The 17,977-nt window shown below is 52.8% G+C and overlaps 1 protein-coding gene across 1 annotated transcript in view; it reads left to right on the forward strand.

Moving 5' to 3' along the window:
* CDHR2 (cadherin related family member 2) overlaps positions 1-17,977 on the forward strand; it is a 46,661-nt gene that overhangs the window by 21,445 nt on the left and 7,239 nt on the right. Inside the window, 17 exon segments of the mRNA XM_003900563.5 lie at positions 637-726; positions 3,188-3,277; positions 4,190-4,315; positions 4,386-4,532; positions 4,613-4,688; positions 4,800-4,915; positions 5,031-5,264; positions 6,598-6,753; positions 6,836-6,919; positions 6,921-6,983; positions 7,844-7,905; positions 8,175-8,418; positions 11,102-11,341; positions 13,935-14,004; positions 14,155-14,760; positions 15,672-15,743; positions 16,516-16,565. Of these exon segments, the coding sequence (XP_003900612.2) occupies positions 637-726; positions 3,188-3,277; positions 4,190-4,315; positions 4,386-4,532; positions 4,613-4,688; positions 4,800-4,915; positions 5,031-5,264; positions 6,598-6,753; positions 6,836-6,919; positions 6,921-6,983; positions 7,844-7,905; positions 8,175-8,418; positions 11,102-11,341; positions 13,935-14,004; positions 14,155-14,760; positions 15,672-15,743; positions 16,516-16,565 (2,526 nt within the window).

Here is a 17,977-nt window from a genome sequence, read left to right on the forward strand (position 1 = left end):
TCCTGGGCTCAAGTGATCCTCCCATCTTGGCCTCCCAAAGTGCACAGGCATGAGCCACTGCGCCTGTCTGGCTGGCACATTTTATATTTTAAAAATTAACTGCTGTGCGTGGTGGCACACGCCTGTAATTCCAGCACTTTGGGAGGCCAAGGCGGGCGGATCACCTGAGGTTGGGAGTTCGAGACCAGCCTGACCAACATGGTAAAACCCCATCTCTACTAAATACAAAAAACTAACTGAGTGTGGTGGTGCATGCCTGTAGTCCCAGCTACTCGGTAGGCTGAGGCAGGAGAATCGCTTGAAGCTGGGAGGTGGAGGTTGCATTGAGATGAGATTGCACCATTGCACTCCAGCCTGGGAAACAAGAGTGAAACCCTGTCTAAAAAAAAAAAAAATTAACTAACGATGCCTGCAATTTACTTTCAAATGGTTCAGAAAACAACATGTGGAGAGAACCTGGTCTCTACAAAAAAAAAAAAAAAAAAAAAAAAAAGGCCCCCAAAAACATATGGTGAGAAAGAGACCAAACAGTAGGTTGATCTGGATGAAGGACACCAGCTCTTTGTACAATACTTACAACTTTTCTGGTGTTTTAAATCCTGTTTTCTGGGGTCCCCTGGGCTTTCTCACTTGCAGGTGCAGAAGGAGATGCAGGTGATTGTGGAAGACAGAAACGACAACGCACCCGTTTTCCAGAACACCGCATTCTCCACCAGCATCAACGAGGTGACGCCTGCCTTAACGTGGCTGTGGGGCAGGGGCATCCCAAAGAGCTTCTCAGAGTAGGAAGAGCCAGAGGCAGTCAGGGGGGCATTCAGGGTTGGGAAAAACCTCTCCTAGCAGGGGCATCTTCAAGAACCAAAGCCAGGGGGATGCAACCCCACAAACAATGGTGATAGCAATATTTTGCAGTCGATCAGGTTAGGAATTATTTCAGTGATGAAAGCAAAAAAAAAAAAAAAGAAAAAAGGGAGTTGATTTTTTTCGTGCATCTGAAAAATGTAGAGGTGCCTCAGCATGGCTAGATCCAGGCACTCAAATCGTGTCTTGATTTGATTTGAGCCAAATCATATCGTGAAATTTGATTTGAAATCATATCTTCAGGCATGGCTATGATTTGAGTTTCTCTCCTCTCAGCTCTGCTTCTCTCATTGCCTCCAACCTGGGGGATGAGAGGCAAGTCTCTCATGTGGTGATAAAAGTACAGGCTCGCCAGGCGCGGTGGCTCATGCCTGTAATCCCAGCACTTTGGGAGGCTGAGGTGGGCAGATCACCTGAGGTTGGGAGTTCAAGACCAGCCTGACCAACATGGAGAAACCCCATCTCTACTGAAAAAAAAAAAAAATTAGCCGGTTGTGGTGGCATATGCCTGTAATCCTAGCTACTCAGGAGGCTGAGGCAGGAGAATTGCTTGAACCCAGGAGGCAGAAGTTGCAGTGAGCCGAGATCGTGCCATTGCACTCCAGCCTGGGCAACTAGAGTGAAACTCCATCTCAAATTAAAAATAATAAAAATAATAATAATAAGAAGAAGAAGAGGCTCACATTGAAAAGACCGTCTCTTTCTCAATCTTTCCAGCCCAAAGCCCAGGGCTGACTTTCGTTGGCTCATTTTAGGTCATGTGCTCTCCTTGAGTCAATTTAGGGGTGTGGAAGGCTTCACAGGTTAGGTCTGCATTATGGGCCTTCCCCGTAGCAAGGGGGAGGAGTGGGGCCAGTTCCACTTAAGCTACGTGGGTGGAAAGGAGGTTCCCCAATGGTCACTGGGCAGCAAACACCACCACTCCTGAACCGCCGTTGCCATGTGCCTGCAAAGACCTTCCAGGTGGGGGGCCCCACACCAGGCCAGACACGTGTGGTCTGGACAGCCATGTGACAGGCTCTGATGGAATGCCTCGGCACCCGGCACTGTCCTAGGTGCTGAGGTTACCTGGGGAGCAAGACAGACCTGGTTGCTACTCTCAGCAGCTCACCTTCTAGGGAAGGCCACAGACAGGAACCAATGAAACAAAATGAGCAGAATGATTTCAGGTGGTGGTGAGCCCCGCCCCGAGCACGAGACAAGGCAAAGTGAAGGAAGTGGCTGCAGAAGGCGCTGCTTTAGGTTGAAGGGTCAGGAAAGGCCTCTCTGAGTTGAGGGCATCTGAACAGAGACCTGAATGGCAAGAAGGAGCTGGCAGGGGATGCTCCAGGAAGGGGTGCTCTGGGCAGGGGGAACAACAGGTGCAAAGGCCCTGAGGCAGGAACAAGCTCAGCCAGTGCGGCTGGAGGGGGAGGGGGAGGAGGAGGTGAGGTCAGAGAGGCTGGTGGCAGCCCAGGCTCGAAGGAGTCTGGACTGTGATCTGGGCAGAATGGGGGCACCCTTGGGGGATTTGAAGCACAAGAGTGATGTGGTCTGATTCATGATTTTCAAAGATCTCTTTGGCCACCATTAGGAAGTAGAGGTCATGGCTGGGTGTGGTGGCTCACGCCTATAATACTAGCACTTTGGGAGGCTGAGGCAGATGGATCACCTGAGGTCAGGAGTTCGACACCAGCCTGGCCAACACGGCAAAACCCTGTCTCTACTAAAAATACAAAAAAAAAAAAAAATTAACTGGGCTTGGTGGTGGGTGCCTATAATCCCAGCTACTGGGGAGGCTGAGGCAGGAGAATTGCTTAAACCCAGGGAGCAGAGGTTACAGTGAGCCGAGATTGTGCCACTTCACTCCAGCCTGGGCGAAAAAGTGAAACTCCGTCTCAGGCAAAAACAAAACAAACAAAAAAAGGAAGTAGAGGTCGTGTGTACAGGAGCCCAGGAGCAGAGGGCTCCCAGAAGCAGCCTCCAGCTCTGTAGGGTGCTGTTTGAAACCCATGGCTATAGGCTGTAGAGAGCACATGGGATATCTGAGTGTGCAGTGGCACCGTGAGGCTGGGCTCTAGAATGATCCCTCGTCCTGGTTCTGAGGGGCTCCGAAAATCAGAAGCCAGCTCAGGTGGTGGAGAGGCTGTGTGGGGAGGGGAGGGGGGAGATCCTCCCTGCCGCCCCGCACCCCCAGCTGCCTTCCACCTGCAGCCCTGGTGGGAAGGACAGGGGAACACTGTCCCCTGAGTGCACAGCTGAGGACACTGAAGCTCGGGGGGCAGTGACAGACGAGGGAGAGGAGGAGCTGGGTTTGAGCTGGTAAGCAACGGGTCCCTCCCTGCAGACCCTGCCCGTGGGCAGCGTGGTGTTCTCCGTGCTGGCCGTGGATAAAGACATAGGACCTGCTGGCATGGTGGTGTACTCCATAGAGAAGGTGAGTGTGAAGGGGGCCCTGACCGCCTTCGTGACCACCAGGGGGCAGCATATCCACAGACAACCCACGGGGCCTGAGCGTTGGGGTGGGGACGTTGGTCCTGCCTTGGCCCAGCCCTGGCCCCCAAACCTTCCTCTGGCCACCAGCCCCCCTCCCCGGAAACCTTGCTTTGCCCACTTGCCTAAAGAGGGTGCCTGCTGCAGACCAGACCCTTCTTCCCGCCCGCCTGCTTCCAGGTCTTGTCCAGGTTCCACAGACAGTAAGGGGCGTGTGAACCCGTTTCTCATGGAAACAGAGTTGCTGTTGATAGTGCCATTTACCAAGCACCAACCGCGTGCCTGGCACATACCATGCAGTCACCCCTTGGTATCCGTGGGGAATTGGCTCCAGGATCCCTGAGGACACCAAAATCCCTGACTGCTCAAGTCCCTGGACATGCAATGGGGGTAGTATTTGCATGTAACCTAGACACATCCTCCTGTGTACTTTAAATCACCTCTAGGTTACCTCTAATACCAATGCAATGCAAATACTATGTAAATATAGCATATTATGTATGCTATATTGTTTAGGGAATCATGACAAGGGAAAAAGTTTGTACACTTTCAGTACAGACACAACCATTGTGAGCATAGCTACAGTTTTGATCTGTGGCTGGTCAAATCTGTGGATGTGGAACCCACAGAGATGGAAGGCTGACTGCATCTTATTGGATCCTCCTTTCAACCCACTGAGGGTTGTCACCAGCCCCATTTCCCAGAGCTGGAGACTGAGGCTCAGAGAGGTCATGCGACCTGGTGCCAGTGGCGTGACTGGTCAGTGTTAGAGCTGGGGCCTTCCCTGTGTTGCTGAGTGGGATCCTCGGGGCAGGGCTGTCCCTAGGGAGACTGACCCAAGTCTGCTCTGCCCCAGGTCATCCCTAGCACTGGGGACAGCGAGCATCTCTTCCGGATCCTGGCCAATGGCTCCATCATCCTCAATGGCAGCCTCAGCTACAACAACAAGAGCGCTTTCTACCAGCTGGAGCTGAAGGCCTGTGTGAGTGGGGGTGCCAGAGGGGGGGCCTAGGACCCACGGCGCTGGCTCACGGGCGGCCATCTCCCTGCAGGACTTGGGCGGTATGTTCAACAACAGCTTCACCATCCAGTGCTCCCTGCCTGCCTTCCTGTCCATCTCCGTGGTGGACCAGCCTGACCTTGACCCCCAGTTTGTCAGGGAGTTTTACTCGGCCTCTGTGGCTGAGGACGCAGCCAAGGTGCCCGGGGGACCTGTGGGGTATGAGTGGAAGCGGGAGGTGGGGGAAGTTTGAGGAGCACTGACCAGGCACCATTCCAGGGAACCTCGGTGCTGAAAGTGGAGGCTGTGGATGGCGACAAAGGCATCAATGACCCTGTGATCTACAGCATCTCCAGTGAGAATGGGGTGTCCCCAGGCCAGGGCTGGGCCGGGGACGGGGTCAGGGCTCCGTCAGAGCCACTGGAGCAGCTGTTCCAGCTGTTCCACCTGTCCCCTTGCTTGCCAGACTCCACGCGGCCCGGCTGGTTTGACATTGGGGCAGATGGGGTGATCAGGGTCAACGGCTCCCTGGACCGTGAGCAACTGCTGGAGGAGGATGAGGAGGTGCAGCTGCAGGTCATGGTGAGCAAAGGCCCCACCACCCCTGTCAGAATCCTGCTCTCTAACCTCTGGCTTTTGATCTCTCTGAGCACTGGCTCTCTGACCTCTGACCTCTGACTTCTGCTCTGTGCCTCAGGCCACCGAGACACACCTCAACATCTATGGGCAGGAGGCCAAGGTGAGCATCTGGGTGACAGTGAGAGTGTTGGACGTCAATGACCACAAACCTGAGTTTTACAACTGCAGCCTCCCAGCCTGCACCTTCACCCCCGAAGAGGCCCAAGTGAACTTCACTGGCTACGTGGATGAGCATGCCTCCCCCCGCATCCCCATCGATGACCTCACCATGGTGGTCTACGACCCAGACAAGGCAAGCATGGTGGTGCGGGTGTGGGCAGGGGTGGCATGGTGGTCTACGACCCGGACAAGGCAGGTGTGGTGGCGTGGGTGTGGGCGGGGGTGGCATGGTGGCCTACGACCCGGACAAGGCAGGTGTGGTGGCGTGGGTGTGGGCAGGGGTGGCTGGGGGAGGCCAGTGGAAGCCCGGATTGAGTGACAGTGCCATGTGGTGCTGGGTGGTGGTGCTGGTGGTGCAGGGCGTGGTGACGGAAAATGGGGTTGCTGTGTGCTCTCTGGAAACCTGCGTCGGTAAGCAGTGTCATCCTCTGGGCGATCTGTGTGGGGCTGAATAGGAGGCCGTGCTGAGTGGAGGCTGATGTTGAACGTCAGATGATGCTGAGTAGAACGTCATTGTCCGTGGTGATGGGTGGCTGACGAGGTCTCCTGGCATTGGGTGGCCATGATTTGGGTAGTCTTGGGAACTGGAGGAGGCTGAGCAGTGTTGGGACAAGTGGTCTGAGGGTGTGAGGTGGGAGGGTGCTTTTTTTTTTTTTTTTTTGAGATGGAGTTTCACTCTGTTGCCTAGGCTGGAGTGCAATGGCCCAATCTTGGCTCACTGCAGCCTCTGCCTTCCAGGTTCAAGTGATTCTCCTGCCTCAGCCTCCCGAGTAGCTGTGATTACAGGCGTGCACCACCTCACCCAGCTAATTTTTCTGTTTTTAGTAGAGATGGGGTTTCACCATGCTGGCCAGGCTGGTCTCAAACTCCTGACCTCAAGTGATCCACCCACCTTAGCCTCCCAAAATGCTGGGATTACAGGCGTGAGCCACCATGCCTGGCCATGGGAGGGCACCCTTAAGTGGAGGCTGCAGTGAGAGGTGGGTTACATGGTGGCGCTGGAGGATGAGTAACTCCGGAGGGTGTGTGATGTTAGGTGATAGTGAGGGGGTGGGAATGTTGCATGGAGGACAGCGTCGGGCAGGGTTAGGTTGGCCAGAAGGGTGGCACTGGCCAGGGGGGTGACGTAGGGTGTGAGTGGTGTTTGGTGTTGCTGTGGGGGTTGGGGGTGGGGGATGTGAAGTGTGGATGGGAGGGACAGTTGACAGGGGCGAGGGGTATGTGTCCAGGCTCTAGCCCAGGCCTCGGACCCACAGTGCCTAGGGAGCTGTCTTCTACGGAGCCCACATTTGCAGGGTCTGGTCACCAGCCCAGCCTCCTGCACCCTCTCTCGCAGTCTTTTGAGAGGCCCCTTCCATGGGACCTCATCGGGTGGGCATCCAGAGATAAGAGCCTGGGGACTGGGGGAAGATGCAGGTAGGCAGAGCAGGGGGGACAGGTCCCTGCTAGACAGCCTACCTTTACAGGGCAGCAATGGGACCTTCCTGTTGTCGCTGGGGGGCCCCGACGCAGAAGCCTTCAGTGTCTCCCCGGAGCGGGCAGCGGGCTCAGCCTCCGTTCAGGTGCTGGTGAGAGTGTCCGCGCTGGTGGACTACGAGAGGCAGACGGTGATGGTGGTGCAGGTGAGGGCTGCTCTGGAGTGCCGGGGGCAGAAGCTGTGGGGCACTTGGGCCCCACAGCTGCTGCCTCCTCCCCTGCCTCCAGGTCGTGGCCACAGACTCAGTCAGCCAGAACTTCTCCATCGCCATGGTGACCATCTACCTTAGAGACATTAATGACCTGGGCCCCTACAGGCATGCGTCCTCAGGGTGCGGGCACAGCCACCGGCTCTGTGGTCACCGACAGCATCCACGTGAGTGATGTGGACACGGTGGGGCTGTGGGGTCCCAGCAAGCAGGCATGTGTGTGTGTGTGAGGTGTGTGTGTGAGAGTGTGAGAGTGTGTGTGAGAGTATGAGTGTGAGAAGTGTGTGTGTGAATGTGAGTGTGTGTATGATGTGAGTGTGTGATTGTGAGTGTATGTGTGTGAGTGATTGTGTGAGTGTGTGTGAGAGTGTGAGTGTGTAAGAGAATGTGAGTTTGAGTGTGATTGTGTGTGTATGTGTGAGTGTGAGAAATATAAGTGTAAACTAATATAAAGGCAATAATATATAAAGAAATGTAAAAGAGAATGTAAAAATTAAAGAAATTAAAAGTATAGTAAAGGAAATGGAAAATAAAAAAAATGTATATATAATTAAATTAATTGAAATGTATAAATGTAAAATGTAATTATGAAATGTAAGTGTAAATTTAGAATGTAATTATGTAAGTAAAAATGTAAGTAATATGTAACTTCTTAAGCTATGTATGTATGTAAAGAGTGTGTAACTATGTAAAATATGTAAGTATGAAACTATGTAAGTGTAAAGGCTTATGTAAGTATGAAATTATAGGAAATGTAACAAATGTAAAAAATGTAAATGTAATTATGAGTATGTAAGTGTGAGGAAGTATGTACTTGAAATGTGTGTGAGTGTGAGAGTGTGTGTGTGAGTGTGAGAGTGTGTGTGAGTGTGTATGTGTGAGATGGGGGTGACCATGAGTGAATCCGAGTGTGCTGGGGATTCTCCCTTCGTGTCAGGAAGCATGACAGCTCTGTCCCCACGAATGGCATGGGTGGTAGTGTGTTCATTGCCTCCACACAGCACCCTGCCGTGTCTCTGCCTCACAGGCCACGGACCCAGACACGGGCGCATGGGGCCAAATTACCTACAGCCTGCTCCCAGGAAATGGGTAAGGGCTCAGGGTGGGCCGTGGGCAGGTGGGTGAGCAGGGCCCAGGCCCACCTGTCTGCTTCTCTGCCGAGATAGAATAGCTGGGGAAGACCGAAGGCACTCAGTTATATTTCAATTTCAGATAAACAAGGAATGATTTTTTAAAATAATGAATATGTTGCATATACTGCATGGGATATGCTGAAATATTTGTTGTTGTATATCTGAAATTCACACTGAAATGGCCATCTTGTGTCTCTATTTGCTGAACCTGGCCCCTCTGAGCAGGGTAGACCTCTTCCAAGTGGATCCCGTCTCAGGGACGGTGACGGTGAGGAACGGTGAGCTGCTAGACCGGGAGATCCAGGCCGTGTACTACCTGACACTGCAGGCCACAGATGGCGGGAACCTGTCCTCCTCCACCATGCTGCAGATCCACCTGCTGGACATCAATGACAATGCGCCCGTGGTCAGTGGCTCCTACAACATCTTCGTCCAGGAGGAGGAGGGCAATGTCTCCGTGACCATCCAGGTGTGAGCCCGCCTGGACCTGGTGGGTAGGGCTGGGGGAGGGGACCGAGCCTGCTCTGTGGGTATGCTGGCCCTGGGTAAAGTCAGGGCTCTGCTGTGTGGCTCTGAGACAGTCATTCAGAATCTCTGGGCCTGTTTCCTCTCAGGAAATGAAGAAAATTACAGCCTTACTCTCAAGGTCATTGGGGAATAATTTGATGACTTGTGTGAGGAGCTCAGCAGTGGGCCTGCCACAGAGCAATCCCTCAAAAACATACACTTCTTTTTTATTTACCCACCTGCCCCATTCCAAAAAGGACTTGAGGTGGCTTAGGTAAATAGTAAGATAAATATATGAAAGAAATAAGAAAAAAGAGAAAATAAGGGTGGCATTTGTTAAAGGGCACAAAGGTAAAATTAGAACCCAGTGCTACAGAATTGCTTGGAGTGAGCTGCGACTTCTGATCTGAGCTCCGTGGAGGCCAAAGCAAAAAGGGAAATGAGATCAGTGGCCAGGTTCACAGAGTTCATGAGATAAAAACCCACTAGTGGCTCCAGAGAAACACCAGGGAGTAGCTTCCTCCCTTGTCCTGAGGAGTTTGGAAGCTTCGCCCCTGAGGCATCTTGTGAGAAGTGAGAAACCAGGTCCTCAGAGTGACAATCTGGTGGCCACAGAGCCCTCCCTTCTTTCCAGCACCGTGTAGTTTCCAGACCAGGTTCCTATCCCTCATCTCTAGACCAGCTTTTGAAGCAGGCGGTCTAATACTTCCCATTTTGCAGGAGACAACAGGCTCAGAAAGGTTAAGTGATTTTCTATGGTTACACAGCCAGTAAATGACGGCGCTGGGGCTGCAGCCCAGACCTTTCTGGCCCTGAAGCCTTGGCCTTTCCTCCTTCCTGCTTGGCACTTCGCCCCTGGTCTATGAGCTCCTTGGGGCAGGAGCATTTCCGGTCGGCTGCTGTAACCATGGTGCCCAGTGTGAGCCCCAGGAAGCACTCGATGAATTAACTGACCTGAGTTCAGGGCACCAAGGAATGAGCAGACAGGGTCAGGCTTTTGGAAAAAAAACGTCTCCAGCTGCTTTCAAATGATGCATGTAATAAACAAGATCCCAGCAGAACGAAATGGAGGAGCTGAAGGTGGGGACCAGCAGGGAGGAAGGAAAGAATTGGTTAAGTCAGAGTGGTCCCACTCTGGATTCAAGGCCACGTTTGCTGAGCACCTACCCAGTCTTTGACTGGGTCCTGGGTCCTCAGAGATGAGTCCACCACTCTTTCTGTCCCCAGGCAGCTCCCAGTTGGGAAGAGGGCATCAGTCACCCAGCAGTGTCACCTGTGCTATGTTGAGACCGAGAGAAAGAGCCAACCTGGCCTGGAGTCAGGCAGGGAAGGTGTGGGGGGCATCGGGGTGAGGGAACAGAATCTGCAAAGTCCTGGCAGCATGGAGGAACCCATTGTGTTATCCACGCTGGTTCACCCCAAAGGCAAACCAAGCACGCCTTCAGGGCCCTGGCAGGGCAGGAACACACACGTACACACACACGTACACACGCACTCACAGACGTACAAAGTGGGTGAAGAATCAGCTATTTAAAACATATAGCACTGACGACTGGGCATGGTGGCTGATGCCTGTAATCCCAGCACTTTGGGAGGCTTAGGTGGGTGGATCACTTGAGGTCAGTAGTTCGAAACCAACCTGGCCAACATGGCGAAACCCCATCTCTACTAAAATTACAAAAATTAGCTGGGTGTGGTGGCACACGCCTGTCATCCCAGATACTTGGGAGGCTGAGGCAGGAGAATCACTTGAACCCAGGAACTGGAAGCTGCAGTGAGCTGAGATCACGCCACTGCACTCTACTCTGGGCAACAGAGCGAGACTCCACCTCAAAAAAAGAAAAGAAAACGAAAGGATAGACATGGTGGCTCACGCCTGTAATCCCAGCACTTTGGGAGGCTGAGGTGGGTGGATCACCTGAGATCAGCAGTTCAAGACCAGCCTGGCCAACATGGCGAAACCCCATCTCTACTAAAAAATAAAAAAAAAATTAGCCTGGCATGGTGGCGGGCACCTGTAATGCCACCTACTTAGGAGGCTGAGGCAGGAGAATCGCTTGAACCCAGGAGAAGGAGTTTGCAGTGAGCGAGAGAGATCATGCCATTGCACTCCAGCCTGGGGGACAAGAGTGAAACTGTCTGAAAGAAAAAACAAAAAAGAAAAAAAACAAAAGAGAAAAAAAGAAAAAAGAAAAAAATCTGTATATAGCACTGACATAGTCATTATGGGAAAATGAGAATCTTGCTGGACTTCACACTTACGAGTTTAAAACTTTCTTTGAATGTCTACAATTTCCTGTCCCCATATCCCGCTTCCTGCTAGAGTATCAGTAGCAAAAGGGCCTGTCTTGATGGGGGTTCTATTCCTTGCACCTGGAACAGGGCTGGGCACGTAGGTCCACAGTGGCCGTTTTTGAGATGAAAGAATGACCTCAGTGCTGAAGATCTCAGAAGCTCTTGCACACTGTTGACCTGTGCCCCTTAGATGGGAAACTGAGGCTGGGAGATGGGCCCACTGGCTCCAGGCCTGATTACTGCCTGCGTGGGCCAGCGCTGGAGAGGAGGGTCTGGCTGCATCGGAGGGGCTGGGGGCTGGGAATGCCCGTGGCCGATGGCCAATGGCCAACCCCTGCTTACCTGCACAGGCCCACGATAATGATGAGCCGGGCACCAACAACAGCCGTCTGCTCTTCAGCCTGCTGCCTGGCCCCTACAACCACAACTTCTCCTTGGACCCCGACACAGGGCTCCTCAGAAACCTGGGGCCCCTGGACAGAGAGGCCATCGACCCCGCCCTGGGGGGCCGCATTGTGCTGACAGTGCTTGTGTCTGACTGCGGAGAGCCTGTCCTCAGCACCAAAGTCAATGTCACCATCACTGTGGAGGTAAGACCTGGCTCAGCCAGGATGGGCCCGGGGGTCTCCCAAGCCGATGGCCAGCCCCTCCAGCTTGAGTCACACTTCTGCCTTCTGCAGCCAGCCTGCCTGGGTTACAGTCCCGCTCACTTGTATGGTCCCAGGCAATTACGCAACCTCCCTGAGCACTCAGGCTCCTCGTCTCTAAAACGGGGGTGAAAAGGTTAAAGATTAAGTGAGTTAATGAATGGAAAGTGCTTGGTAGCATGCCTGGCCTATAGACGGTATCAGTAAATATCAGCTCTAACTGTCACTCACAAAGTCCCACCTGATACCCTCCTGTCTCCCTGCCACCATTGAAAAGCAAAGGGAAGGGGTGAAAATCAGCACTGCTGATGTCTACTGCACATCAGGGCATCCCCCAAGGTCGGGGTGGTTATTACCTTTTTGCATTTATTTATTTATTTATTTATTTATTTATGAGACAGGGTCTCCCTTTGTCACCCAGGCTGGAGTGCAATAGTGCCATCATGGCTCACTGCAGACTCAACCTCCCAGGCTCAAGTGATCCTCTCGCCTCAGCCTCCTGAGTAGTTGGGACTATAGGCACATGCCACCATGCCTGGTTAATTTTTTTATTTTTGTAGAGATGGGGTTTTTCCATGTTGCCCAGGCTAGTCTGGAACTCCTGAGCTCCAGCAATCCACCCGCCTTGGCTTGCTAAGTAGCTAAGACTATGCGTGCCACCATGCCTGGCTAATTTGGCTAATTTTTAAAATTTATTTTTCATAGAAACAGAGTGTCACTTATTGCCCAGGCCAGTTTTGAACTGTTGGCCTCAAGCGATCCTCTCAACTCAGCCTTACAAAATGCTGAGATTACAGGCATAAGTCACTGAGCCCGGCTTATTACCATTTTATTGATCGAGCAACTGAGGCAGGCCTGGGTGCGGTGGCTCATGCCAAAAACCCCAGTACTTTGGGAGGCCAAGGTGAGAGGATTGCTTGAGCCCAGGAGTTCGAGACTGGGCTGGGCAATATAGCGAGACCCCATCGCTACAAAAATAAAAAATTAGCCAGGCATGGTGGCATGTACCTGCAGTCCCAGCTACTTGGAAGGCTGAGGCAGGTGGATCGTTTCAGCCCAGGAGGTTGAGGCTACTGTGAGCTATGATCATGCCACTGCAATCCAGCCTATGAGACAGAGCAAGACCCTATCTCAAAAAAAGAAACTGAGGCACAGAGAGGTTCAGTACCTTGCCTGGGGTCACAAAATGGGGTTTTGACTCCGATCAGTCTGGTTCTAAGGCTGCCACCAGCCCACAAGTCACCTTCCTCTGGAACAGTATTGTAACAAATGTGCACCTCTGCCATGTCTGTGATGTAGATGGCACCCCGTAGGGTTGTGCAGTGCACAGCCAGCACCACTGCACATAGCAGTCCCATGTCCCCTGGATTGGGCTGTGCCATTTTCACACAAGGGTCAGAGAGTGAGACCTCAGAAATGAAGAAACTGCAGCAGAATGAGGACTTGCTGGTTGTCCTTGGGATGGGAGGGCTGCAAAGAGAGAACTTCATTTCCTGAGTGCACAGGTTTCTTCACCCCTGTGAGCAGTCCTAACAATTGCCCTGTTAGTGGGACTACTACCCCGTTTTGCAGATGAGGATGCTGAGGTCCAGAGAGGTCAAGGTCACACATGAGGCAGAGGTGCAGCAAGATGTGACTCAGCGCTCTTAGCCACTTCTGTGAGTTAGGGTGACCTTGAGAATGCAGCTGGTCTTGTGCATGGAGCCAATGATGTCATCTCTGGGAAATTAGCAGCAGAAAAGACATCTAGCTAAGGTGCAAGGACGCTGTCTTCCAAATGTTCACTCTAGGGTTATTCAGAAAAACAAACACCTGTTATGTGACCCACAAACCCGGGAAGGCCTGGCGTGCTCAGGGCATCCCCCAAGCACATGCCAGTGTTAGGGGACACAGGGGAGGGCAGAGTCACCTCCAGGCTGTGACAATAGTTGCAGGGCTCCAGCTGTGCCCAGTGGGCTAGGGCTGGCCACAGAGGTGAGAGCTGAAAACAGCTGGTGTCCAAGGCAGGGGCAGGTCTAAGCTTCTGCAGGTCCCCGGAGCCCAGTTCTGCCTAAGCACAGAGCTGGTGTCGTGGGCTCAGTTGTGTGCAGGAGGGACAGGGGTAGGAGGGGACAAGGGAAAGTGTGGGCCTTGGAGCCTTTGTGGACATATAATGGTATTGGTGCCAACACAGTAAATCCGAGAGATGGAAGTCAAGCAGGGCCAGGCAGGGCCGCAGGTGGGGACCCAGAACTGTGTTTCCAGAAAGCAGGGTCTAGAACATTCTAGAGCTGTGGTCAGAGAAACAGGAAGCAAGCAGGGCTTCCTGAGGATGGATATGTAAGGCCAAGGTCCCACTGTAGGTCCCGAACCCCAGGTGTGCGACCTGGGCAAGTTCCCTCCTCTCAGAGCCTGTTTCCTCATCTGGGAAGTGGGCAGTGAGGTCTGCGCACTAGCAGAACCCGTGCCTCAGAGCACAGGGACTATTGGTTTCTCAGGTTGGCTCTGGGGAGGGTGAGATGGGATCCCGGGGACTCAGACCTATCTCTGCCTGCAGGACATCAATGACAACCTGCCCATCTTCAACCAGTCCAGCTATAACTTTACGGTGAAGGAGGAGGATCCAGGTACTTGCTCCCTGGGCCAGGAGAGTCACTGGGGCTGGGGCCTGGCGTGGCTTTGTCAGGGTGGATCTGGAGTTCCAAGAGAGGCGAGGGCAAAGGAGGCTTCCTATGGCGGGGCCAAGAGTCCCTCAGAGCTCTGCCCCTTGTCCACAGGAGTGCTAGTAGGCGTGGTGAAGGCCTGGGATGCAGACCAGACGGAAGTCAACAACCGCATCAGCTTCAGCCTGTCAGGGAGTGGTGCCAACTACTTCATGATCCGAGGCTTGGTGCTGGGGGCTGGGTGGGCTGAGGGCTACCTCCGGCTGCCCCCGGACGTGAGCCTGGACTACGAGACACAGCCCGTCTTCAACTTGACAGTGAGTGCCGAGAACCCAGACCCCCAGGGGGGTGAGACCATAGTAGACGTCCACGTGAATGTGAAAGATGTGAACGACAATCCCCCCACCCTGGATGTAGCCTCACTCCGGGGCATCCGTGTGGCTGAGAATGGCTCGCAGCACGGCCAGGTGGCTGTGGTGGTTGCCTCGGATGTGGACACCAGCGCCCAGCTGGAGATACAACTTGTGAACATTCTCTGCACCAAGGCCGGGGTCGATGTGGGCAGCCTGTGCTGGGGCTGGTTCTCAGTGGCGGCCAACGGCTCTGTGTACATCAACCAGAGCGAAGCCATTGACTACGAGGCCTGTGACCTGGTCACGCTGGTTGTGCGGGCCTGTGACCTAGCCACGGACCCTGGCTTCCAGGCCTACAGCAACAATGGTAAGGTGGCCTGGCCTTGCAGGGCTTGGCAGGCCACAGCTTAGGGGCTGTGGGAAGGAGCCCTGGGCTGGGACTTATAAGATCTGGGCTCAGATCCTGGCTCCAGCCCTTTCCAGCTGCAAATATTGGGAAAGTCCCAAACCCTCTCCAAGCTTCAGTTTCCCCATCTGTCCAGTGGTGTTGGGCAGTAGGGTTGGCTATGAAGATTCAATGAGAACATGGATGTAAGGCATTTATTGCAGTGCCTGGCATGCAGTAGCATCAAATTAATGCCATTATTTTGCAAGATGCTGTGAAAGAAAGATCATACTTCAGAGTCAGATGTGTACTTGTATCCCACTTCTGACACCAAATAGCAATAATAGCCACATTAACAACTAGCATATATTGAGTCCTTATGACAGCCAAGAACTACACCGGGCACCTCGTAAGCATTTTTGCACTTCCACACAACCCGTGGGGTAGGCGGTCCCTATCCAATTTTATAGATGAGGAAACTGAGGCAGAGAATGGGCATTTAAACAACCAGCTTACATAGTTAGAATGTGTCCATATAATGTCATAGGTGAGATCTACCTAGGCTGGGCCCAGTCCTGGCCCACCACTATTGCTGTGTGACTTTGACAAGCTGCTTATTAGCTCTGAGGTCTGGGATGATACTCCCACCCACACAGGCCAGAGAAGACTGAGCAGGCATTCTGGGTCAGGAGCACGGGAGGGGACTGAGCAGGCATTCTGGGTCAGGAGCAGGGGAGGGGACTGGACATGGGGAACACATGGGAGAGAGGCTGCAGGGCATGGGGTTGAGGCTGTGGGGCATGGGGTTGAGGCTGGGGACCACCAGGTTGAGGCCCAGGCTCCTTGGGTCAAGCTCTTGCCCAGAGCCAAAGCCAGCTTATCTTGTCTCCTAGGAAGCCTCCTCATTACCATCGAGGACATAAATGACAATGCACCCTATTTTCTGCCTGAGGATAAGACTTTTGGTAAGCAGCAACCCCCTTTACACACCGTACCCCTGCTCCATGAGGCCACCTTTGAGCAACCCCCACAGACCCTCCATGGACCCAGGGGGGACCTTTAGAAAGGGGGGAGGCCTCTAATTCTGCCTCTTCCTAGGGCTGCAATAGGAGACAACACTGGAATTTTTTTTTTCTTTTTCTTTTTCTTTTTTTTTTTTTTTGAGATGGAGTCTCACTCTGTCGCCCAGGCTAGAGTGCAATGATACGATCTCGGCTCACTGCAATCTCTGCCTCCCAGATTCAAGCAATTCTCATGCCTCAGTCTCCTGAGTAGCTGGGACTACAGGCATGTGCCACCGTGCCTGGCTAATTTTTGTATTTTTAGTAGAGATGGGGTTTCATTGTGTTGGCCAGGCTGGTCTCGAACTCCTGGCCTCAAATGATTTTCCTGCTTTATGATTTGGCCTCCCAAAGTGCTGGGATTATAGGTGTAAGCCACCACGCCCAGCCAACATTGGAGTTTCCATTCCGGCTCTGCCTGACCTAACTGTCTGGCCCTGGGCCAGACCTTGCCTCTCTATGCCTCCATTACCCCATGGTCCTGTGGGCCTGTGACAATGGGAGGTGGATGACTTGCTAACTTCTGGCCCAGCGGTGACTGTAATGGGGGTCTCTTTTGGTAGAGAGGTTGAGGGCAGATTTAGAGGGATGAGCCCTGAGCTGCGCTCATGGCCAGCCTTGGTCCAGGTGGGCAGTGTCCCGACCCTGCTGACCCCCTTCCCATTCACACCTGCAGTGATCATCCCTGAACTTGTGCTGCCCAACCGGGAGGTGGCTTCTGTCCGGGTAAGTTCTTGGCTCTAGCCTTTGTTGGTTACGTGAGCCCCAGTGGACACAGAGCTGAGGCCTTCAGGCCTTTAATGGTAGAAAGAAAATATATGGGCTCCAACATATGAAAAAGAAAACCCCAGAAGGGAAACACCTGTCCAATCAGTGTAATCAAACTTCACTGTGTTAAACGTAGCATTCATAAAAATGTCATGACCACAAACACCACTCGCAGTCTAGATATTTCTTACTCTGCCAGAATTCTTGAGTGGTACAGAGAACTCGTAGCCAATTGTAAATTAAACCAGTGCCTTGTCATTAAATAATTCTCAGAGCCAGCCAGGCACGGTGGCTCACGCCTGTAATCCCAGCACTTTGGGAGGCCAAGGCAGGTGGATCACCTGAGGTCGGGAGTTTGTGACCAGCCTGACCAACATGGAGAAACCCTGTCTCTACTAAAAAATACAAAATTAGCCGGGCGTGGAGGCACATGCCTGTAATCCCAGCTACTGGGGAGGCTGAGGCAGGAGAATCAACCCGAGAGGCGGAGGTTGCGGCGAGCCGAGACCGCGCCATTGCACTCCAGCCTGGGTGACAAGGACGAAACTCTGTCTCAAAAAAAAAAAAAAATTATCAGAGCCAAATCATAAAAAGGCTTTCAGCTGTTTATGGTGTCGGATGTGGACGAGTTTATTAGGGGTGGCGGCCATGCCGTGTGGGGATGAGGCCTCCCACACCACCGAGGGCTGGGCCTGGCTGAGCTTCTTACTGACCTGGAGAGCTGCCTACTCTCTCTGGGACTCCGTTTCCCTCTTCGACAAGAAGCTGGCAGTTCCCAGAATGTGACATGTGGGTGCCACTCCCTATGCTGTGGAAAGGACATGGATATAGGAGATGGACAGGGCTGGCCTCCCCCACTTAGAGCTGAATGTAGGGACATGGTCTCTCAGAGCTTCAGCTTCCTCTTGTAAAATGGGGATAGTAATTCTCCCTCTCTACGTTGACATTCATGCTAGAGACAGTGACTGTGTGACTTTCAAGCCTTAAGACAGTTTCCCAATCTTCTGCCAATTTCGTTCTAATGTCATGAGTTTAGCCACGGCAATTTTCTTTAAATAGACTTCTTTTTAAGACTTAAGCACCGGTGTTGGCCTATCCTCAGCAGTAACGTTGGTGAACTCGAAGCTCTGTGTGTTGGTTAAATTTTTCTCTGAAAGGCACTAGAATGAATAAAAATGTTTGTGTCCCCTCCCCAACCAGTTTCATGGTCCACTAGGGGAGTTGGTACTCACCTTAGCACCGAAATGAGGGATCCCAGGGGAGGTGCTTAGGAAATCGGAGCATTGCTGTGTGTGTGCGCGCCAGTGTGTGTGTGTGTCCAAGTGTGAATGTGTGTGCGTATGTGTATAAAGGTGAGCGAGTGTATGAGA

This window comes from Papio anubis, chromosome 5 (assembly GCF_008728515.1).
Source record: "Papio anubis isolate 15944 chromosome 5, Panubis1.0, whole genome shotgun sequence".
NCBI lineage: Eukaryota > Metazoa > Chordata > Mammalia > Primates > Cercopithecidae > Papio > Papio anubis.